The 26,001-nt window shown below is 42.8% G+C and overlaps 1 protein-coding gene across 1 annotated transcript in view; it reads left to right on the forward strand.

Moving 5' to 3' along the window:
• The window catches only part of LOC123993068 (prostacyclin receptor-like), a 63,160-nt gene continuing 37,159 nt past the window's right edge, over window positions 1-26,001 (forward strand). Inside the window, exon 1 of the mRNA XM_046294832.1 lies at window positions 1-1,522. Within this exon, the coding sequence (XP_046150788.1) occupies window positions 695-1,522 (828 nt within the window). The 5' untranslated portion in view covers window positions 1-694. The remainder of the gene's footprint in view (window positions 1,523-26,001) is intronic.

Genomic DNA, 26,001 nt, shown 5'->3' on the forward strand with positions numbered 1-26,001 from the left:
TGGCACGCGCACTACCTCGTTTATCAGTAGATATCAGACAGATGCGTGCGACAGTCGGAGAGTTTGAGTTTCAGAAGAAGGATATGAAACGTTAGCGTTTGCACTGTCGCTAGCGGGGTCAGTAGGACATACTGAGCAAAATATAAGGAATGGCAGTTGACATTTGTCGCCAATTGAGAGCCGTCTGGTAAGCGTTGAGAGCTTGTTTCGTTCTTATACACAGGTGTTATTTATTACTCATGAATGCGAATATCATTTGAACTGCCCTTACGTCGATTTTCTGGATTATATAGGAATATATATACATTTTGCGCAATGGAGCCCTAAATAGTTACATATTTTCTTTAAAAAAAATAGGATTTATAGAATCGTTTTTAGACCCTGGAGACTTTTGAAATTTAGCAGAAGAGCAACGAGATTAACGGACACAATTTGGGCGAAATCCACTGAATCAACACTGATTCAGCAATGCCATCCCATTGGCCACAGACGTCAATTCAATGTTTAGTTGTGATTTACATTTGGTTGAGTTATCACTAACGTGAATTCAACACAACATGCCACCATGTCATTGGATTTAGGCAAAAAAAGGGTGACTTCAAGAGCTTGAGGGGGCAACACCACAACACAACCCTTACAGCCTGACACACACACACACACACACAACCAACACAAACACACACTGAACCTCAGCATGCTGTCGAACGAGAGCTGTGAGAACAGCACCTATATCCACACAGACGGGAACCCGGTGGTGAGCACAGTGATGTTCATCCTGGGGGTGATGGGGAACTTCATCGCCCTGGCCATCCTGGGGGTCCACCAGAAGGAGCGACGCACCAAGTCCTCTGTCTTCTGCATCCTGGTGACGGGACTGGCCCTGACTGACCTGCTGGGAACCTGCTTCCTCAGCCCCCTGGTGTTTGTGTGCTATGCCCGCCAGCGATCCCTGCTGGGGCTCACTGGGGACCAGGGACTCTGTGGCCTCTTTGCCTTTGCCATGACCTTCTTTGGCCTGGCCTCCATGCTCATCCTCTGTGCCATGGCCGTGGAGCGCTGCCTGGCCATCAGCCACCCCTATTTTTACTCCAAGTGCGTCCGACGCAGCTTCGCCAAGGTGGCCCTCCTGCTTATCTACATCTTCACCTGCGCCTTCTGTGTTTTGCCATTCTTCGGCTTTGGCCGCCACAAGCAGTACTGCCCGGGCACGTGGTGCTTCATCAAGATGGAGGCGGCAGGCGAGGGAGTGGACGAAGAGAGGAAGGTTCTGGCGTTCTCTCTGTCCTACGCCTCGCTCATGGCGCTGCTGATCGTGGCGGTGTTTGTGTGCAATGGCTCTGTGATTGTCAGCCTGTGCCGGATGCACCGCAGCCAGATGACACGGCGTGGTTCGGTGGTGAACGGAGGGAGGAAGAGGAAGATGAGTCTGGGCTGGTTCGGACAGGGGGAGGAGGAGATGGACCACCTGATGCTGCTGGCCTCCATGACGGTCATCTTCGTTGTCTGCTCCTTGCCGCTCACTGTGAGTTGATCTTTTTTTTTTTTCTCTCTCTCTCTCTCTCTCTCTCTCTCTCTCTCTCTCTCTCTCTCTCTCTGACCCATATCCCTGTGTGTGCATGTTTATGTGTGCGTACTTCACTTACTTTCCCTGTGACTGACGTCTTTCTCTGACTAACTCTTAACTCTTAGTACACTGTCATACTGTGTCTATTAGCCATTCAAAACCACTTCTCTCAACTCCTGATATCACTCCATGCACACGTCATGTTAGCGTTCTGTGTAAACAATGGCATTGATATTGAAGTGAAATGAGAACCGCCCTGTTTTTAAAAGAGTATCAGATCTGGGGGAAACCTTTGTTCCCAGGAGGAAACGGTTTAAAAAAACAAGCAGGCCAGTCTCCTCTCCTCTACTCCCATGAGGCCATTCATTATAACATATCCACTCCCCAGAGAGGTTTATCCCTTGGTTGCATAACCAGACAGTCATTATTTGGATAGTAAATAAAACTGAACCTTGATGTTTTGCCCCTCTAATTGAGAGGTGTGTGCTAAATCTGTCAGCCCTGGAGGACTTGGATCTGGCCCCTCCCTCCCTTTCCAGGGGGCCATTGGTCGGGTCCCTTGTTTGGCTATCCCTACCTGTGGGTGTTGTTCACTGGGTTTGACACAGACCTTTTGGAGGAAGTTTCCTGTCCCTGACTCTGGCTGTCTCACACACACACACACACACACACACACACACACACACACACACACACACACACACACACACACACACACACACACACACACACACACACACACACACACACACACACACACACACACACACACACACACACACACACACACACACACACACACACACACACATTTATAGAACTACAGATAAAGTGAGGGTTGATACCAAAACAATCTATGTTTTGCTGAAAGTCATTGTTTTGAGTGTACACACTAAATAAGCTTGTCAGTTTCCTTTGAACTTGAATCAATCATTGGTTTGTTCAACTAAGGACATTCCAGTTACCAAAGTAGTTAGAGTACCTACAAGGAATGAGGGTAATTAACTGTAATGTCAACTGTTCCCTTTTTCTTTAAGTCATTCAATACCAACCATCTCCCTGAGGTCTCTCTGCTACCTGTGGGTGATACTCCATGATGAGACAGGAAGTTGACAGGGAGGTTTTTAAGGAACTCTGTTAGTGTAGTCTCAGTGGGGGTAGATCTGTGGTTGATATCTGAGGGAAATATACAGGCACGTCCTGGCTCCTGAGTCATTCCTTCGACCATACGGTATCTGTGGGGGTAGAATTTCCTCCACCTTCCAGCAATGATTTGGCATACCTGTTGAAATCCAAAGCTAACCAAATACTTCTAAATGTGTAGGTAGTCAGCTTGATTCACATGCAGATGTAACGGATGTGAAACTGCTAGCTTAGTTAGCGGTGTGCGCTAAATAGCGTTTCAATTGGTTACGTCACTTGCTCTGAGACCTTGAAGTAGTGTTTCCCCTTGCTCTGCAAGGGCCGCGGCATGCTTCGTGGGCGACTGTTGTTGATGTGTGCAGAAGGTCCCTGGTTCGCGCCCGGGTATGGGCGAGGGGACGGTTTAAAAGTATACTGTTACACAGACGGTAAGAAACATTCCCCTGCAGATTGGACCTGGGCCTGTGATACCTGAGCAGGGCCGGCTCCACGCATAAGAGACATAAACAGTCACTTAGGGCCCCAGGCTGCTAAGTGACTATATACTATATATTTATACACACACACACACTAGAGGTTGACCGCTTATGATTTTAACGTCGATACCGATTATTGGAGGACAAAAAAAAGCCACTACCGATTAATCAGCCGATATTTAAAAAAATTGATTTGTTATAATGACAATTACAACAATACTGAATGAACACTTATTTTAACTTAATATAATACATCAATAAAATCAGTTTAGCCTCAAATAAATAATGAAACATGTTCAATTTGGTTTAAATAATGCAAAAACAAAGTGTTGGAGAAGAAAGTAAAAGTGCAATATGTGCCATATAAGAAAGCTAATGTTTAAGTTCCTTGCTCAGAACATGAGAACATATGAAAGCTGGTGGTTCCTTTAAACATGCGTCTTCAATATTCCCAGGTAAGAAGTTTTGGGTTGTAGTTATTATAGGACTATTTCTCTCTATGCCATTTGTATTTCATATACCTTTGGATGTTCTTATAGGCACTTTGGTATTGCCAGTGTAACAGTATAGCTTCCGTACGTACCTCTCCTCGCTCCTACCTGGCCTCTAATCAGGAACACAATGACAACAGCCACCCTCGAAGCAGTGTTACCCATGCAGAGCAAGGGGAACAACTACTCCAAGTCTCAGAGCAAGTGATGCTTGAAACTCTATTAGCACGCACCCCGCTAACTAGCTAGCCATTTCACATCACATCGTTACACCAGCCTAATCTCGGGAGTTGATAGGCTTGAAGTCATAAACAGCAGCGCTGCTGGCAAAATGCACGTAAGTGCTGTTGGAATGGATGCTTATGAGCCTGCTGGTGCCTACCAGCCTACTACTACCTACTCAGTCAGACTGCTCTATCAAATCATAGACTTAATTATAATATAGTAACACACAGAAATACGAGCCTTGGGTCATTAATATGGCCAAATCCGGAAACTATCATCTCGAAAACAAGATGTTTATTCTTTCAGTGAAATATGGAACCATTCCGTATTTTATCTAATGGGTGGCACCTATCAGTCTAAATATTCCTGTTACATTGCACAAACTTCAATGTTATGTCATAATTACGTACAATTCTGTCAAATTAGTTCACAATGAGCCAGGCGGTCCAAAATGTTGCATATACCCATCCTGACTCTGCGTGTAATGAACGCAAGAGAAGTGACACAATTTCACCTGGTTAATATTGCCTGCTAACCTGGATTTCTTTTAGATAAATATGCAGGTTAAAAATATATACTTCTGTGTATTGATTTTAAGAAAGGCATTGGTGTTTATGGTTAGGTACACGTTGGAGCAACGACAGCCCTTTTTCGCGACTGCGCACTGCATCGATTATATGCAACGCAGGACACGCTAGATAAACTAGTAATATCATCAACCATGTGTAGTTATAACTAGTGATTATGATTGATTAATTTTAATGCTAGCTAGCAACTTACCTTGGCTTCTTACTGCATTCGAGTAACAGGCGGGCTCCTTGTGAGGTAGGTTGAATCCCTGAGCTGACAAGGTAAAAATCTGTCGTTCTGCCCCTGATCAAGGCAGTTAGCCCACCGTTCCTAGGCCGTCATTGAAAATAAGAATGTGTTCTTAACTGACTTGCCTAGTTAAATAAAGGTGTAAAAAAATATATATATATTTTTTTAATCTGCAAAATCGGCGTCCAAAATTACAGATTTCCGATTGTTTTGAAAACTTCAAATCGGCCCTAATTAATCGGCCATTCCAATTAATCGGTCGACCTCTAATACATACATACATGCTTGCATTCATACATACATACGTACATGTGTGTGTATATATATATATATATATTACAGTGAGCACCATAATTCATTGGACAGTGACCATTCCTTTGATATTTTTGTTCTGTACTCTAGCACTTTGAGTTTGAGAGGGTGAAGTGCAGACTGTCAGCTTTAATTTGAGGGTATTTTCATACATATCGGATGAACCGTTTAGAAATGACAGCACCTTTTGTACATGGTCCTCCCATTTTAAGGTACTACAAGTATTTGTTGAATTGGCTTCACAGATTTGTGTCGTTAGTGAATGCAGGAGAGCTGTTGATGAAGAGGATTGATTCTAGACTTTGCTATTGCCTTTGGAGGTTGTTGTTGGGGTGTGACAACATGAGGAAGACAGCAGTGTCGATGCAAATGAAGCTGGCTGTCATAAGGCTCATAAATGAAAATCAATCAATCAGGAACATTGCAAAAACCCTGGGCCCAAGTCAACAGTTTGGTTCATAATTAACAAGAATAAAAACAACCGGTGAACTTAATTATGTCAAAAGACACGGTAGACTGAGGAAGACCACTGTAGTGGATGACCGGAGAATACTCTCTATGGTGAAGAAAACTCCCTGACAACAGCCCAACAGATCAGAAACACTCTCCTGGATGCAGGTGTAGATGTGTCAAAGTCTACCATACGTAGACTACACCAGCAGGACTACAGAGGGTACACTACAAGATGCAAACCACTGATACGCCTGAAGAACAGAATGGTGATATTACAGTTGGCTAAAAAGCACCTAAAAGAGCCCCAAGAGTTCTGGAAAGAAGTCTTGTGGACAGATGAGACAGATTAACATGTACCTGAGTGATGGAAAGAGGAAAGTGTGGAGAAAAAAAAGACATGCCCATGATCCAAAGCATACCACCTCGTCCGTGAAACATGGTGGAGGGGGTGTTATGGCTTGGGCCTGTATGGATGCCAGTGGAACAGGCTCACTTGTCTTCATCGATGATGTGACTGCAGACAGAAGTAGAACAATGAATTCTGAAGTCTTCAGAAATATTTTATCTGCTCAGATAAAAGCAAATGCCTCCAAACTCATTTGCCTGCACTTCATCATGCAACAAGACAATGACCCTAAACATACTGCTAGAGCAACGAAGGGGTTTTTGATGGCCAAAAAGTGGAAAATCCTTGACTGGCTGAGTCAATCATCGGATCTGAATCCAATTGAACGTGCATTTTACATGCTGAAGAGGAGACTGAAGGCAATAAGTCCCCGAAACAAGCAGGAACTGAAGATGGCTGCAGTACAGGCCTGGCAGAGCATCACAAGGGAAGATACCCAGCGTCTGGTGACGTCAATGCTTCGCAGTCTTCAAGCAGTCATTGCATGCAAAGGATATGTGACCAAATATTAACAATGATTACTTTATTCTACATTATATTAAACTGTCCAATGTTTGTGACGAAACACAAATAAAATGGTTAAAATACGAGCCTAGTTGATTTAGCCACAGAAAAAGTCAGCAACCTTCCCGTTAGCCATGACTGGCTAAGATAATGAGTGGGCTGGACATGACGAGAGATGAGTTCCATATAGCACACTTCTGTCCATTTGAGCTGGTTAATATTTGTAGGTAATCCTGTCTAACGTAGCTTTAAAAATATATATATATTTTGCTTAGTAGAACTGCTTAAGTGTTGCTCTCCACTTTCTGGAGGACCGAGTTTTTTAAAATCAGTGGAATAAGAGTATGATAGCTAAGGAGATGGAGAAAACACCTGTCTCCAGATTACAGTTGTGGACATGTGTCTTTTATACTGATAACAAGTTCAAACAGGTGCCATTAATACAGGTAACAAATGGAGGACAGAGGAGCCTCTTAAAGAAGAAGTTACAGGTCTGTGAGAGCCAGAAATCTTGCTTGTTGTAGGTGACCAAATACTTATTTTCCACCATAATTTGCAAATAAATTCATAAAAAATCCTACAATGTGATTTTCTGGATTTCTTTTTTTCATTTTGTCTGTCATAGTTGAAGTGTACCTATGATGAAAATTACAGGCCTCTCATCTTTTTAAGTGGGAGAACTTGCACAATTGGTGGCTGACTAAATACTTTTTTTGCCCCACTGTAGATACTTTTGTACCTGTTTCCTCCAGCATCTTCACAAGGTTGTTTGCTGTTGTTTTGGAATTGATTTTCACTTTTTTCACCAAAGTACGTTCATCTCTAGGAGACAGAACGTGTCTCCTTCCTGAGCGGTATGCGTGGTCCCATGGTGTTTATACTTGCGTACTATTGTTTGTACAGATGAACGTGGTACCTTCAGGCATTTGGAAATTGCTCCCAAGGAGGAACCAGAATTGTGGAGCTCTACAATTTATTTTCTGATGTCTAGGCTGATTTCTTTTGATTTTCCCATGATGTCAAGCAAAGAGGCACTGAGTTTGAAGGTAGGCTTTGAAATACATCCACTCAAATGATGTCAATTAGCCTATCAGAAGCTTCTAAAGCCATGACATAAGTTTCTGGAATTTTCCAAGCTGTTTAAAGGCACAGTCAACTTTTGTTGGAGAAATGACTTGTGTCATGCACAAATTTGGGCCTAACCAACTTGTCAAAACTATAGTTTTGTTAACAAGAAATTTGTGGTGTGGTTGAAAATGGGTTTTAAGGACTCCAACCTAAGTGTATGTAAACTTCCGACATCAACTGTACGCCTAGTGTCCTGAAACGGGTCACATTTGGTTGTGCATCAGCAATTTTTCTGTTATGTCAGTCACTGACATGCACTCAATTAGCAATGACCGCTCATCATTTTTTAAATTGGTAAGTTAGTCTGGCCAGCTATCTAAACTTGCAGTAATCGTGGCTGAATACCAACCAGATACGCCAAATCTCGTTTAGGGCTCCAAAAAGGCTAGTGCCGGCTCTGCCTGATGGAAATTTAAGCCAGGATACATCCAGAGTGTCATGTCAAGGCTGTTAATCTGGTGAATAATTTATTAGCTTGTTATTAAGGAATCACCCAACTGACTCACACAACACCTCAGACATGCCGGGGTGTGTGTGTGCGCCTGCACCTGCGAGTGCGTGCATCTGTATGTGAATATGACTATGAATGGATGAGAGCGAGGTAATGGAGGAGTGTGTATCGGATGAGATGAGTTCAGCACAGTGCATGTCAAAACAGTAGTATCTCCTCCCAGCTAAACCCAGCTGCTTTGCCTACAGCCCCAGGCCTATAGTTAGGATGTGGGGTTAGAGTGTAAGACTGCCCGCCTTTCTGGAGCTGAAAGACTGTTGGAACATGACGGAAACCTGAGCAACAGGAGATGCAGGATGGAGGAAAGAAACTAGTTTTGGAACTATAGTTCCCTCTTTAATATGGTATTAATATGATGTCGTTCCACTTCATGATTGTGTCCCACTTGATGATTCTTCACAAAAAAATACAGTTTTATATCTTTGTTTGAAGGCTGAAATGTGGCAAAAGGTTGCAAAGTTCAAGGGGGCCGAATACTTTCGCAAGGCACTGTAGTTTGTGGCTGGTGTTTGCTTGTTTGCCAACTTTTTTTGTACAGATTTGACAGTGCTACCGTATGCCTTTTGACACGCAAAGATCCAAACAGCGTTCCGTAGTATGTATATTGTGAAGCTAATGGCAGTGACGCTATTACTGTGTAACTCCAGTAGGGCAACATCTGGTGCTTGACCAGTTGGCGAAAGCCAACATCACCTGTGCCAGAGAACGGTTGATTGTCAAGGGCAATGAATAGCATTATCTTGGCTTTAATGGATTTCGCCTTTGAGTTATCTCGCTGAAATTTTGCTACCCTTTTAAATGACTGGTCGACTTGTTGACTCGATCCACACAGCAGACATTGTGGGCTCGTTTAGGAATGCTGTGTTGCATGTATAGCGCAAAGTTTTACTTGGCGTCATTACGTCATGCACCTACGTCAGCTTTGACATCGGTTTTGCACATCGGGGCGTTAAACTACTTCCGGCGCCGACAGAGATGGCCGCTTCGCTTCGCGTTCCTAGGAAACTAGACATCGGCCGATACCGACGTTGGCATTTGAAGCTAATATCGCCCGATTCCGATATGTTCACTGATTTTTATGTCGTGCATCCCTCGGTTTAGGGTTTAGTGAATGATTTGTCCCAAATACAATGCTTTTAGTTTTATAAATATTTAAGACTAACTTATTCCTTGCCACCCACTCTGAAACTAACTGCAGCTCTTTGTTAAGTGTTGCAGTCATTTCAGTCGCTGTATTTGTCATGTATTGTCATATATTGTCATGCCTTATCCCTGTGCTTTCTCTTCTATTCGTTTCCCCCTGCTGGTCTTATTAGGTTTCTTTCCCTCTCTCTATCCCTCTCTCTCTCTATCGTTCCGTTCCTGCTCCCAGCTGTTCCTCATTCTCCTAACGACCTTGTTTACTCTTTCACACCTGTCCCCTATTTTGCCCTCTTAAGTCTCTATTTCTCTCTCTGTTTCTGCTTCTGTCCTTGTCGGATCATTGTTTGCTGTTTACTGTGTTCTTGTTCCGTCCTGTCGTGTTTTGCCTATCATCAGATGCTGCGTGTGAGCAGGTGCCTCTGTCAGCTACGGCCCGCGCCTACCCGAAGGGACCTGCAGTCGGTTGCCGCTTATCCTGCAATTCCCCTCTACTACTAGAGGATTTCTGTTATCCCCGTTTGGACATTTCCTGTAAAGGATTGAGGATTATGTTATTTTTGTTTGGACTTAAATAAACTCAGTTTCTGTTAAGTCGCTTTTGGGTCCTCACTCATTTGCATAACAGAAGGAACCGACCAAGAATGGACCCAGCGACTACGGATCCTCGCAACTCAGCCGTCGAGATCCAGGGAGCGATGCTCGGCAGACACGAGCAGGAATTGTCTGCTGCTCGGCATGCCGTTGAGACCCTGGCCGCTCAGGTCTCCGACCTCTCAAGACAGTTTCACAATCTCCGTCTCGATCCACCAGCTACTTCCTGGGCTTCCAAGTCTCCGGAACCCAGAATTAATAACCCACCATGTTACTCTGGGCAGCCCACTGAATGCCGCTCGTTTCTCACCCAGTGTGATATTGTGTTCTCTCTCCAGCCCAACACATACTCAAAGGGTAGAGCTCGTATCGCCTACGTCATATCTCTCCTTACTGGACGGGCTCGTGAGTGGGGCATGGCAATCTGGGAGGCAAGGGCTGAGTGTACTAACGAGTATCAGAACTTTAAAGAGGAGATGATACGGGTTTTTGATCGTTCAGTTTTTGGGAAGGAGGCTTGCAGGGCCCTGGCTTCCCTATGTCAAGGTGATCGATCCATAACGGATTACTCTATAGAGTTTCGCACTCTTGCTGCCTCCGGTGACTCGAACGAGCCGGCGTTGCTCGCTCGTTTTTTGGAGGGACTCCACGCTGAGGTTAAGGATGAGATTCTCTCCCGGGAGGTTCCTTCCAGCGTGGATTCTTTGATTGAACTCGCCATCCGCATAGAACGACGGGTAGATCTTCGTCACCGAGCTCGTGGAAGAGAGCTCGCGTTAACAGTGTCCCCCCTCTCCGCATCACTACCATCTCCCCCCACTGGCTCAGGTGTTGAGTCCATGCAGCTGGGAGGTATTCGCATCTCGACTAAGGAGAGGGAACGGAGAATCACCAACCGCCTCTGTCTCTATTGCGGTTCTGCTGGACATTTTGTCATTTCATGTCCAGTAAAAGCCAGAGCTCATCAGTAAGCGGAGGGCTACTGGTGAGCGCTACTACTCAGGTCTCTCCATCAAGATCCTGTACTACCTTGTCGGTCCATCTACGCTGGACCGGTTCGGCAGCTTCCTGCAGTTCCTTGATAGACTCTGGGGCTGAGGGCTGTTTAATGGACGAAGCCTGGGCTCGGGAACATGACATTCCTCTCAGACAGTTAGGGGAGCCCACGGCCATGTTCGCCTTGGATGGTAGTCCTCTCCCCAGTATATTATGTGAAACACTACCTTTAACCCTCACAGTATCTGGTAACCATAGTGAGACCATTTCTTTTTTGATTTTTCGTTCACCTTTTACACCTGTTGTTTTGGGTCATCCCTGGCTAGTGTGTCATAATCCTTCTATTAATTGGTCTAGTAATTCTATCCTATCCTGGAACGTTTCTTGTCATGTGAAATGTTTAATGTCTGCTATTCCTCCTGTTTCTTCTGTCCCCTCTTCACAGGAGGAACCTGGTGATTTGACAGGGGTGCCGGAGGAATATCATGATCTGCGCACGGTCTTCAGTCGGTCCATAGCCACCTCCCTTCCTCCTCACCGGTCGTATGATTGTAGTATTGATCTCCTTCTGGGGACCACTCCCCCCCGGGGTAGACTATACTCTCTGTCCGCTCCCGAACGTAAGGCTCTCGCCGGAGCGGGGGGTTTTTTTGTTAAGAAAAAGGACGGTACCCTGCGCCCCTGCGTGGATTATCGAGGGCTGAATGACATAACGGTTAAGAATCGTTATCCGCTTCCCCTTATGTCGTCAGCCTTCGAGATTCTGCAGGGAGCCAGGTTCTTTACTAAGTTGGACCTTCGTAACGCTTACCATCTCGTGCGCATCAGGGAGGGAGACGAGTGGAAAACGGCGTTTAACACTCCGTTAGGGCATTTTGAATCCCGGGTTCTGCCGTTCGGTCTCGCTAATGCTCCAGCTGTCTTTCAGGCATTAGTGAATGATGTACTGAGAGACATGCTGAACATCTTTGTTTTCGTTTACCTTGACGATATCCTGATTTTTTTCACCGTCACTCCAGATTCATGTTCAGCACGTTCGACATGTTCTCCAGCGCCTTTTAGAGAATTGTCTTTATGTGAAGGCTGAGAAGTGCGCTTTTCATGTCTCCTCCGTCACATTTCTCGGTTCTGTTATTTCCGCTGAAGGCATTCAGATGGATCCCGCTAAGGTCCATGCTGTTAGCGATTGGCCCGTCCCTAAGTCACGTGTCGAGTAGCAGCGCTTTCTCGGTTTCGCAAATTTCTATCGCCGTTTCATTCGTAATTTTGGTCAATTGGCAACTCCTCTCACAGCCCTTACTTCTGTCAAGACGTGCTTTAAGTGGTCCGTTTCCGCCCAGGGAGCTTTTGATCTCCTCAAGAAGCGTTTTACATCCGCTCCTATCCTTGTTACTCCTGACGTCGCTAAACAATTTATTGTTGAGGTTGACGCGTCAGAGGTGGGCGTGGAAGCCATTCTGTCCCAGCGCTCCCATTCTGACGATAAGGTCCATCCTTGCGCGTATTTTTCTCATCGCCTGTCGCCGTCGGAACGTAACTATGATGTGGGAAACCGCGAACTGCTCGCCATCCGCTTAGCCCTAGGCGAATGGCGACAGTGGTTGGAGGGGGCGACCGTTCCTTTTGTCGTTTGGACTGACCATAAGAACCTTGAGTACATCCGTTCTGCCAAACGACTCAATGCGCGTCAGGCTCGTTGGGCGTTGTTTTTCGCTCGTTTCGAGTTCGTGATTTCTTATCGTCCGAGCACTAAGAACACCAAGCCTGATGCTTTATCCCGTCTCTTCAGTTCTTCTGTAGCCTCTACCGACCCCGAGGGGATTCTCCCTGTGGGGCATGTTGTCGGGTTGACTGTCTGGGGAATTGAGAGACCGGTAAAGCAAGCACTCACTCACACTCCGTCGCCGCGCGCTTGTCCTAGTAACCTTCTTTTCGTTCCCGTTTCTACTCATCTGGCCGTTCTTCAGTGGGCTCACTCTGCCAAGTTAGCTGGCCACCCCGGCGTTCGGGGTACGCTTGCTTCTATTCGCCAGCGGTTTTGGTGGCCTACTCAGGAGCGTGACACGCGTCGTTTCGTGGCTGCTTGTTCGGACTGCGCGCAGACTAAGTCAGGTAACTCTCTTCCTGCCGGTCGTCTCAGACCGCTTTCCATTCCCTCTCGACCATGGTCTCACATCGCCTTAGACTTTATTACCGGTCTGCCTTCGTCAGCGGGGAAGACTGTTATTCTAACGGTTGTCGATAGGTTCTCTAAGGCGGCTCATTTTATTCCCCTCGCTAAGCTTCCTTCCGCTAAAGAGACGGCACAAATCATCATCGAGAATGTGTTCAGAATTCATGGCCTTCCGTTAGACGCCGTTTCGGACAGAGGTCCGCAATTCACGTCTCAGTTTTGGAGGGAGTTTTGTCGTTTGATTGGGGCTTCCGTCAGTCTCTCTTCCGGTTTTCATCCCCAGTCTAACGGTCAAGCAGAACGGGCCAATCAGACTATTGGTCGCATCTTACGCAGTCTTTCTTTTCGAAACCCTGCGTCTTGGATAGAACAGCTCCCCTGGGCAGAATACGCTCACAACTCGCTTCCTTCGTCTGCGACCGGGCTATCTCCTTTTCAGAGTAGCCTTGGGTACCAGCCCCCTCTGTTCTCGTCCCAGCTCGCCGAGTCCAGCGTTCCCTCCGCTCAGGCTTTTGTCCAACGTTGTGAGCGCACCTGGAAGAGGGTCAGGTCTGCACTTTGCCGTTATAGGGCGCAGACTGTGAGAGCCGCCAATAAGCGTAAGACTAAGAGTCCTAGTTATTGTCGCGGTCAGAGAGTATGGCTCTCCACTCGTAACCTTCCCCTTACGACAGCTTCTCGCAAGTTGACCCCGCGGTTCATTGGTCCGTTCCGTATTTCTCAGGTCGTTAATCCTGTCGCAGTGCGACTTCTTCTTCCGCGACATCTTCGTCGCGTCCACCCAGTCTTCCATGTCTCCTGTGTCAAGCCTTTTCTTTGCGCCCCGTCGTCTTCCCCCCGTCCTTGTCGAGGGCGCACCTATCTACAGGGTCCGGAAGATTATGGACATGCGTTCTCGGGGACGTGGTCACCAGTACTTAGTGGATTGGGAGGGGTACGGTCCTGAGGAGAGGAGTTGGGTTCCATCTCGGGACGTGCTGGACCGTTCGTTGATCGATGATTTCCTCCGTTGCCGCCAGGGTTCCTCCTCGAGTGCGCCAGGAGGCGCTCTGTGAGTGGGGGGGGTACTGTCATGTATTGTCATATATTGTCATGTCTTGTCCCTGTGCTTTCTCTTCTATTCGTTTCCCCCTGCTGGTCTTATTAGGTTTCTTTCCCTCTCTCTATCCCTCTCTCTCTATCGTTCCGTTCCTGCTCCCAGCTGTTCCTCATTCTCCTAATGACCTCGTTTACTCTTTCACACCTGTCCCCTATTTTGCCCTCTGATTAAGTCTCTATTTCTCTCTCTGTTTCTGCTTCTGTCCTTGTCGGATCCTTGTTTGCTGTTTACTGTGTTCTTGTTCCGTCCTGTCGTGTTTTGCCTATCATCAGATGCTGCGTGTGAGCAGGTGCCTCTGTCAGCTACGGCCCGCGCCTACCCGAAGGGACCTGCAGTCGGTTGCCGCTTATCCTGCAATTCCCCTCTACTACTAGAGGATTTCTGTTATCCCCGTTTGGACATTTCCTGTAAAGGATTGAGGATTATGTTATTTTTGTTTGGACTTAAATAAACTCAGTTTCTGTTAAGTCGCTTTTGGGTCCTCACTCATTTGCATAACAGTATTAGCTGACGTGAACAGTGTTCAGTCTTCCTACATACATAGACACATTGGATTTACTCAAAGCCAGTTGTATGTCTTTTGTCAAGATTGAAAAAAGTAAGGGGCCTAGACAACTGAACCTGGGGAATTCCTGATTCTACCTGGGTTATGTTGTAGAGGCTTCCATTAAAGAACACCCTGTGTGTTCTGTTAGACAGGTAACTCTTTATCCACAATATAGCAGGGGGTGTAAAGCCGTAACACATACGTTTTACAGCAGCAGACTATGATCGATAATGTCAAAAGCCGCACTAAACAGCCCCCACAATCTTTTTATTGTCAATTTCACTCAGCCAATCATCAGTCATTTGTGTAAGGCTGTGCTTGTTGAATGTCCTTCCTTATATGTGTGCTAAAAGACTGTTGTCCTTTTGTTCACTGTAAAACAGCATTGTATCTGGTCAAACACCAATACTTTCCAAAAGTTTACTAAGGGTTGGTAACAGGCTGATTGGTTGGCTATTTGAGCCAGTAAAGGGGGCTTTACTATTCTTAGGTAGGGGAATGACTTTTGCTTCCCTCCAGATCTGGGGGCACACACTTTCTAGTAGGCTTAAATGGAAAATATGGCAAATAGGAGTGGCAATGAGAGAGTCTAGTTTATGTAATGCTCTTACCACTTCTGTCAATACTGAGCACACACACGCAGACTCACAGGCAGGCCGCCATCTCTCTGTCCAGTTCTTATTAATGGAATGCAAACATGTTGATGTAACACTATACAGTAGAGCACAATGCCAGGCGCTGAAGAATAGATGCTTTTCTCACAGCGGTCTGCTTTCAGCAAGCCACAAGATCTTGTGAGGCTGGCTGGAACAAGTGAATTTGAGAGAGATGGAAAGAAGAGATAAATACGGTGCGTTTGGCTGATAACATGGGGATGTTTGCTTTCAGTCTGTCTACTCTGCAACGGATGGATGGGGTGAGGGAGAGAGGGAGGAGAGAGAGGTTGAAAACCAGAAAGAGAGAGAGATGAGTTCCCTGGACTGATGCTGCTTGATACAGTGTCGGGCATTTCCATGTAAAAGGCTCCATGACCACTAACATGAAGTTTATAGGAGCATATCAAATTTGGTGTCAACTGAAAGCTAAGACATATTTTTTTATTAAGGCATATATCAATTGTTCAACCATTTTCCATCTTAAAAATGTGGAATAAGTTAAGTCTTTCTGGTCAACTAGATGGAAAAGAAATATTGCTTTTGTCTTGTCATTCTGTCACCAGAAATAATTAAAGTTTACAGAAGTAACAAGTAAAGGTAGACCTACCAATTAGTTATAGTGTTTTTACTGATAACAATTTACTTTATGATTTATTAGGTGATTCAAATGTCATTCTGTTACCAAATCGGTAACAGAATGACCAAATAAGCAGTAACAGAATGACTGCGACTGAAATGGCTACAACTGGAATTCATAGTAGTCACAAACCACAGTTGGGTCACCTTTGACTGTCCTTTCTTCTTTGACTGTTATGCTGTGCTCATAACTGTTTTCTTTCTGTTGCAGGGGGTTAAAAACAAGTGTCTCTTCTCCCTCTCCATTTAATGTCACCTCTCCTATCTCTAACCGACACCTACCCATGAGCCCCCTCTTTTTCCATTTACTGTAACCAGACCGTTCACCTACTGACACCCGATGTTGAAAATGGACCTTGAAATTTGGTCAGTTCAAATCTGAGCCAATCATAGCCCTCTGAATCAACATTGTTTCAACGTCATTTAAATAAATACAATTGTGACCTTAATGTATCAATCAAGTTCAAGAGAGGAGCGAAAACCCGCAGACATTCAGACCTCCTTGGAATGAGTTTGACGAGTGTTATTGGATGTTAATCCACTTCGCTTACTGTAGTTCAATAACCAAAATTTATTTATACTCAATGTGTCATAGCTAGCACCCCATTCTTTCTGCAGACATCTTTGAATCTTAATTCAGAGTATATGTAAATATTTAATAGTTTTTGGAAAACGTGGTCACATAAAAAACAGAGGGAGATTTTACCGTAATTCTGTAACCAAACTGTACAACTGTACTGTTCTTTGAGTTAATGTATTTTTGTAAAGATTTCAGTGGAAAATGTTCAAAGTGGTCCCTGTGTTGTGTGGTTTGTTTAATTTTGCAATACAGTGAAAAAATACGAGTCTCACTTTCATTCTGTTAATTTCTCTGCACTAGTTTCTGAGTGCAATAGTGGTTAGAATCAGTCTTGTTCCCCAACTGTATGTTTCATCCAGACAGAAATGTGGTTGTTTTAATTAACATTACAAATCAAATTGTATTTGTCACATGCCCCCAATATTTTTTTTAATTGAACCTTTATTTAATTGGCAATTCAGTTAAGAACAAATTCTTATTTACAATGACGGCCTACCCTGGCCAAACCCGGTCTAAGGCACTGCATCTGTGCAAGAAGCGTCACTACAGTCCCTGGTTCGAATCCAGGCTGAATCACATCCGGCTGTGATTGGGAGTCCCATAGGGCGCCGCACAATTGGCAAAGCGGCATCCGGGTTTGGCCGGGGTCGGATGTCATTGTAAATAAGAATTTGTTTTTAACTGATTTGCCTAGTTAAATAAAGGTTACATTTGAAACTTTTCAACTGTTACCGGGGGACATTCAGACATTCAGTCTTGTGGGGCTTTGTGGGCGCCCTACAGCAAAATAACCAACATGTATGTGTTTGTGGGAGTCTCACCTTTCATTTTAATGTGTAGCACAAAATATTTGGGCGCTACACAAACGTTGGCAGATTGGCTGTTCCGACTTCAGACGAGTCCCAAAACACTTGTGGTGGTTGTAGAGCAAAACACCATCTCGTTCATGAGTCTCATATTTCCTATCTAGGGGTCATAATAGTTTATAGGCCAAACCGTTTGGATGCAACAGATGATTTTGTGAGAAGACCGATTTTGATGTCTCATGGTCTGATAAACACTGCTCTAGCTTTGTTCCCCTTTCACCGCATATGCGGCGGAAGTGCAACATTGGCGGATGCGGATGAATTGAGACGCATCCAATGCAAAAAACAGATCTCTAGCTTAAACGGATGGATTTTATGGGGATTTTTATTTTATGCTAATTTGATTTCCGCAGAGGCGCGGACATCATCTCTAGGGGGTTAAAGATGCATTATGCAGAAATCGCTCCTCCATTTCCCGGTTGCTAAAATTATAGTAGTTCTATAGTTCCTAATTAGTTCCTAATAGTTCCTAATTCCAGTTTGTGACAAAACAAGTAATTATAGTGTAAAGAATCATTGCACCATGTAAACCGCTGTGAAATATATTTTCCATAATCAAAAATATTGTATTTTCAGCTGTTTGAAGCTGGTGTACTAAAGTGAAGGGTGCAAAAAACTGAACTTAAGAATGGTTTCAATTAGATTGACCGATCTATAACTTACATTTTTATGTGAATTTGGTCGGGTCACCCCAAAAAAGTTACATTGCAGCTTTAAATAGCCTATAGTTCAGGCTATCTTACAAACTAATGTTACTGTATTTATTCAACCTTTAAAATGAGTAACAAGCCATGGCCACATTGAGGTCACTGTAACAATAAATGTCTTATGTAATCATAGAAAGCATACATTTTCAGGATTAGCATGCAAAGGTTCCAGCTCTATGGACAATGCTATAATAATCTGCAACAGCATTTATCACTTTCACTATCTACGTGAAAAGAACAGAAACTCTGAACTATCTGTTCAGAAACGAGTCCTACCTACCTACAGGTTGTGGATTATTTGCTCTTTTAGTATATTTCCAGTAGGTGTCCTGAAGGAGAAAGCCTTCTATGTAAACTATTTACATATATATATAAAATATATAATCATAGTAAATACTACAGTAATGTCTGCAAGAACACTACAGTAAATCCTACAGTATACTACAGTCCGCAAAGACACTACAGTAAATACTACAGTATAGTCCACAAAAACACTAAAGTAAATACTACAATCTGCAAAAATGCTACATGAATTACTATAGTATATACTACAGTTTTCTTTTATTACAGTATTTATAGTTAGCGCTGGGTGATAACGACTAGAGGTCGACCGATTTAATCGGAATGGCCGATTTAATTAGGGGCGATTTCAAGTTTTCATAACAATCGGAAATTGGTATTTTTGGACACCGATTTGGACAAAAAAAAATTGTATTTTTTAACACCTTTTATTTAATCTTTATTTAACTTCTTGCGTCGAGCCATCCCGGATCCGGGATCGTGACTACAGCCTCAAGCCCATTACCATAACGCAACGTTAACTATTCATGAAAATCGCAAATGAAATGAAATCAATATGCTAGCTCTCAAGCTTAGCCTTTTGTTAAGCTCTTGCTCCTACCTGACACGCAGGCGTCCCATCTAGACATCTGGAAATGCAAATGCGCTACGCTAAATGCTTATAGCACTCGTTAAAACTCAAACGTTCATTAAAATACACATGCAGGGTATTGAATTAAAGCTACACTCGTTGTGAATCCAGGCAACAAGTAGGATTTTTAAAATGCTTTTCGGCGAAAGCTTGAGAAGCTATTATCTGATAGCATGTAACACCCCAAAAGACCCGCAGGGGACGTAAACAAAATAATTAGCATAGTCGGCGCTACACAAAACGCACAAATAAAATATAAAACATTCATTACCTTTGACCATCTTCTTTGTTGGCACTCCTAGATGTCCCATAAACACTATTGGGTCTTTTTTTTCGATTAAATCGGTCCATATATAGCCTAGATATCGATCTATGAAGACTGTGTGATCAACGAAAAAAATATTGTTTTATAACGTAACGTCATTTAAAAAAATTAAAACACTACAGTAAATCCTACAGTATACTATAGTCCGCAAAGACACTACAGTAAATACTACAGTATAGTCCACAAAAACACTAAAGTAAATACTACAATCTCCAAAAATTCTACATGAATTACTATAGTATATACTACAGTTTTCTTTTATTACAGTATTTATAGTTAGCGCTGGGTGATAACGACTAGAGGTCGACCGATTTAATCGGAATGGCCGATTTAATTAGGGCCGATTTTCAAGTTTTCATAACAATCGGAAATTGGTATTTTTGGACACCGATTTGGACAATTTTTTAAAATATTTTTTAACACCTTTTATTTAATCTTTATTTAACTTCTTGCGTCGAGCCATCCCGGATCCGGGATCGTGACTACAGCCTCAAGCCCATTACCATAACGCAACGTTAACTATTCATGAAAATCGCAAATGAAATTAAATCAATATGCTAGCTCTCAAGCTTAGCCTTTTGTTAACAACACTGTCATCTCAGATTTTCAAAATATGCTTCTCAACCATAGCAAAACAAGCATTTGTGTAACAGTATTGATAGCTAGTGTAGCATTTAGCATTAGCATTCAGCAGGCAACATTTTCACAAAAAACAGAAAAGCATTCAAATAAAATCATTTACCTTTGAAAAACTTTGGATGTTTTCAATGAGAAGACTCTCAGTTAGATAGCAAATGTTCAGTTTTTCCTGAAAGATTATATGTTTAGGACAAATTGCTCCGTTTTCTGCGTCACGTTTAGCTACGAAAAAAAACCTGTATCCAGGATTGTGTAAATCTATCCGCAAGCTCATTAGCATAACACAACGTTAACTATTCATGAAAATCTCAAATGAAATGAAATCAATATGCTAGCTCTCAAGCTTAGCCTTTTGTTAACAACACTGTCATCTCAGATTTTCAAAAATATGCTTCTCAACCATAGCAAAACAAGCATTTGTGTAACAGTATTGATAGCTATTGATAGCTAGTGTAGCATTTAGCGTTAGCATTCAGCAGGCAACATTTTCACAAAAAACAGAAAAGCATTCAAATAAAATCATTTACCTTTGAAGAACTTCAGATGTTTTCAATGAGGAGACTCTCAGTTAGATAGCAAATGTTCACTTTTTACAAAAATATTATTTGTGTTGACAAATCGTTCCGTTTTCTTCATCACATTTGGGTAAGAAAAAAAACTAAAATGAAGTCATTAAAACGCAAACTTTTTCCAAATTAACTCCATAATATCGACAGAAACATGGCAAACGATGTTTAGAATCAATCCTCAAGGTGTTTTTCACATATCTATCGATGATAAATGCTTCGTGGCAGTTGACTTTCTCTTCTGAAGAAATGGAACGCGCATGGACCTAGAGATTACGCAATAATTTTGACACAGGACACCGGGCGGACACCTGGTAAATGTAGTCTCTTATGGTCAATCTTCCAATGATGTGCCTACAAATACGTCACAATGCTGCAGACACCTTGGAGAAACGACAGAAAGGGCAGGCTCATTCCTGGCTCATTCACAGCCATATAAGGAGACATTGGAACACAGCGCCTTCAGAATCTGGGGCATTTCCTGTATGAAACTTCATCTTGGTTTCACCTGTAGCATTAGTTCTGTGGCACTCACAGATAATATCTTTGCAGTTTTGTAAATGTCAGAGTTTTTTCTTTCCAAAGCTGTCAATTACATGCATAATCAAGCATCTTTTCATGACAAAATATCTTGTTTAAAACGGGAACGTTTTTTATCCAAAAATTAAAAGAGCGCCCCCTATCTCGAAGAAGTTAACTAGGCAAGTCAGTTAAGAACACATTCTTATTTTCAATTACGGCCTAGGAACGGTGGGATAACTGCCTTGATCAGGGGCAGAACGACAGATTTTTACCTTGTCAGCTCAGGGATTCAATCTTGCAACCTTATGGTTAACTAGTCCAACACTCTAACCACCTGCCTCACAAGGAGCCCGCCTGTTACGCGAATGCAGTAAGAAGCCAAGGTAAATTGATAGCTAGCATTAAACTTATCTTATAAAAAACAATCATAATACCTAGTTAACTACACATGGTTGATATTATTAGTTTATATAGCGTGTCCTGCGTTGCATATAATCGATGTGGTGCGTATCGTTGCTCCAATGTTTACCTAACCATAAACATCAATGCCTTTCTTAAAATCAATACACAGAAGTATATATTTTTAAACCTGCATATTTAGCTAAAAGAAATCCAGGTTAGCAAGCAATTTTAACCAGGTGAAATTGACACTTTTCTTGCGTTCATTGCACGCAGAGTCGGTGTATATGCAACAGTTTGGGCCGCCTAATTTGCCAGAATTTTACGTAATTATGACATAACATTGAAGGTTGTGCAATGTTACAGGAATATTTAGACTTATGGATGCCACCCGTTAGATAAAATATGGAACGGTTCCGTATTTCACTGAAAGAATAAACGTCTTGTTTTCGAGATGATTCTGGATTCGACCAGGCTCGTATTTGTGTGTGTTATTATGTTATAACTAAGTCTATGATTTGATAGAGCAGTTTGACTGAGTGATGGCAGGCAGCAGCAGGCTCGTAAGCATTCATTCAAACAGCACTTTCGTGCGTTTGCCAGCAGCTGTTTATGACTTCAAGCCTATCAACTCCCAAGATTAGGCTGGTGTAACCGGTGTGAAATGGCTAGCTAGTTAGCGTGGTGTGCGCTAATAGCATTTCAAACGTGCTTGCTCCGAGACTTGGAGTGGTTGTTTCCCTTGCTTTGCATGGGTAACGCTGCTTCGAGGGTGGCTGTTGTCGTTGTGTTCCTGGTTAGAATCCAGGTAGGAGCGAGGAGAGGGACGGAAGCTATACTGTAACAATGGCAATACTAAAGTGCCTATAAGAACATCCAATAGTCAAATGTTAATGAAATACAAATGGTATAGAGAGAAATAGTCCTATAATTCCTATAATAACTACAACCTAAAACTTCTTACCTGGGAATATTGAAGACTCGTGTTAAAAGAAACCACCAGCTTTCATATGTTCTCATGTTCTGAGCAAGGAACTTAAATGTTAGCTTTCTTACATGGCACATATTGCACTTTTACTTTCTTCTCCAACACTTTGTTTTTGCATTATTTAAACCAAATTGAACATATTTCATTATTTATTTGAGGCTAAATTGATTTTATTGATGTATTATATTAAGTTAAAATAAGTGTTCATTCAGTATTGCTGTAATTGTCATTATTACAAATAAATAAATAAAAAACGGCCAATTAATCGGTATCAGTTTTTTTGGTCCTCCAATAATCGGTATCGGCCTTGAAATATCAGAATCGATCGACCTCTAATATGGACAAAATATAATATCACAATATATTTGACAGTATTTAATGTTTTTGAATAACAAAAGTTGTAAATATGCTTTGAGTAGTTCATGACTCTAGAGTGGCAACACATACCTTAAGTGATTTCAATATCTCCATTTATACTGTTCAATCTGTTGGATTTGACATTTTGAAGATTGAGATATTAAAGACATGAGAGATCAGACGCATAGTATATTAAGGAGTGAAAGAGACTGGGTCTCTGTAGAAAGACCGATAGCTGTGGAATGTGTTGGTTGAGAGGAGAGCAATGTGTGAAACGGGAGACAGATGGACATCTGTGAATTAGATGAAGGAGGGGTTGAGGTCAGGAGGTGAGGACAGATTCTCTTAAAGGAGCAATAGAGGTTTGGTATCCTGTTACCCTCTTTATTAGCTTCCTGTAGAGCCATAAAATGTAAGGATTGGAGAGGAGTGTTTTTAAGTAGGATGTATATAACTGTGATGGTGAGAAATGTTTTGCTGACTGATGTACAGAACCTTTGGGGAGAATTAAACTTGGTTAAAGCTGCTCTGGTGTCCGTGGGTTATTTACTCTGAAAAATAAGAACCTAACAAATCCAACCCCAAACCAATTTTTTCTGTATTTTCGGCACTTTTATTATCCTTTCCACACTCTGCCACGCAGCATGATATTGGCATAACAATATAGGCCTAGTTAATTGGTGAACTGTTGAAATAATGGAATCAATAGTTTGGAATATAGTGGGCATCGCACACTAGCGACTCCTGTGGCGGGCCGGGCGCAGTGCACGCTGACCAGGTTGCTAGGTGTACAGTGTTTCCTCCGACACATTGGTGCGGCTGGCTTCCGGGTGGGATGCGCGCTGTGTTAAAAAGCAGCCTGGCTTGGAGGAAGCATGGCTCTCGACCTTCGCCTCTCCCGAGTCCTTACGGGAGTTGCAGCGATGAGACAAGACAGTAACTACTAACAATTGGATACCACGCAAAAGGAGGTAAAATAAAAAAGATATCGTTGTACAAACATGCTTATCTAGGCATACACCAGCACTGGTACCCGGCAGTATTAGCTAGCTAGTTACGTTTGCACTGACTCTTATGCCTTGATCACACCGACAGCGTCATTAGGCAAAATGGTATGCCGCATCATCTGGATATGCGAACAATAAAAGTTCAACATTCACCTTCTGCTACCATTTCTGTCACATACGTTCGATAAATCCAACGTATGCATTACACAGAACGCAATGCAACTGCCCCTGCAACGCAGTGCTGCAAGGCAAAAGCAGCATCCCGTTGGAAATTAATGTACTACCAAAATGCAATGACGCTGTCCGTGTGATTGAGGCGTTAGTACATGTAGCAACTAGCGATTAGCATTAGCAGCTAACACAAATTGTTAAGAAAAGACCAACTAGCAGATAGTAGTTTGCAGACAGATACACAAACCAATAGTTTATAGAACACTTGTGGAAAGCAGCATGTCACCAACGTTGTTGCATCCATCTGACCATGCAGAATGAACAGAAAGAAAGTGCTCATGACTCTGTGGTCGAGCAACTGCTCTCTCCTTCAGTGGCAGGGAGCAGTGCTTGGTGTGGTTAGCAGCAGAGCAGCGAGAGAGAGATGACTCAAGTAGCAAACGGTGTAAACTATAATAACTGACATTATACGCACCGGAGTTAGGGTTGCACATTTTGGGGGATATTCAGAGGTGGAAACTTTCCATGGGAATTAACAAAAATATATGCAAATTTAATATTAATACCATTTAAATGTAGATGTTTTGTGCATTGGATATATTTACCATAACATATGGAGAAAATCATTCACCATTTTACCTTTTTATCATAAGTAGACATAATTGAAAATGATAAAATCTTTTAAATAGAGAAAAATAAAATAATATGTTTTACGAATTGAACTTCAATTAAATGAGTTGACTCATTCACATGGGATGATTTCACTGAACCACAAAAGAAAGGGAATATTGAATGATTACCAATGATCCATCGCATCTCATTTTCAACATACATCTGTAAAATGATAGTCTAAGCTAAATCTTTGGTCTCCCTGGACCTCTTGAACATCAAGACTCTGAGGGCTCATCTTCATTGTCACTTTCCATCCTTGTTGAGGATGGCTCGTAGTCAGGCTCAAAAAGCCTCAAATTTGCCCGGGTGGCCACCAATTTTTCAACACTTGTATTGGTCCGCCTATTTCATGCTTTGGTGTATGTGTTCCCAATCAAGTACCAGTCATGCTTTGAGGCAGCTGATGTTAGTGGGATTTGGAGGATTCTATTTATTTTATCTTTATTTACAAAGGCAAGTCAGTTAAGAACAAATTCTTATTCTTATTTATTTTTCATTCTACATTAGATGCAGTGAAATGTCTCCACACATCAGATAGTGCCCGTGACAGTTTCCTGTAGAGATTAGGGAAAAAATGAGTAAAAAAAACCAACAAATACATTTCCATGTACAGATAAATAGTTAAGCAGTTAGATTAAACAACTCCTTTAATTTAAATGTTTTTAAATTAAACCTGTGGAAACAAGTAAATTAACACTCGGCTACACTCACCACCCTTTTTACCTCCTCATCTTTCCGCAGCAACCAGTGATCCGGGTTAACTGCATCAATGTAACAGTATAGACTTTACGCCCGTCCCCTCGCCCCGACCTGGGCGCGAACCAGGGACGCTCTGCACACGTCAACAGTCACCCTCGAAGCATCGTTATCCCATCGCTCCACAAAAGCCGCTGCCCTTGCAGAGCAAGGGGAACCAATACTTCAAGGTCTCAGGGCAAGTGACGTCACCGATTGAAACGCCACTGGCGAGCACCACCGCTAACTAGCTAACAATTTCACATCAGCAACACATGCAGAGGGTTCAAATTCCATTGAATTGGGGATAGTTTAACCAAAATATGCCACAAGACCTAGAATTGCCTTATGTGTATCCCACAAAAAAGGTTCAATGTTAGCTTAACTTTTTTTAATGAATTTAAGCAAAATTCCCCAAATTCCCGGGCTTAACTTCCCATGGAAAATTTCTGTAAATTTCCCGGAAAGTTTCCAACCCTTTGCATCCGTAGCCGGAGTATCACTTTTAACAAACCAAACATTGAAATACCGTTATAGAAGGTAAAGTAAAAAGTCAAACCGGTCAATGCATCAATACTGGTACAGCTCCCAACCCTATTTATACTAGAGTTAACTGTAAGTACTACAGGAAAGTCAGTATTTATACATTTACATTTACATTTA

This window comes from Oncorhynchus gorbuscha, linkage group LG13 (assembly GCF_021184085.1).
Source record: "Oncorhynchus gorbuscha isolate QuinsamMale2020 ecotype Even-year linkage group LG13, OgorEven_v1.0, whole genome shotgun sequence".
Taxonomy (NCBI): Eukaryota; Metazoa; Chordata; class Actinopteri; order Salmoniformes; family Salmonidae; genus Oncorhynchus; species Oncorhynchus gorbuscha.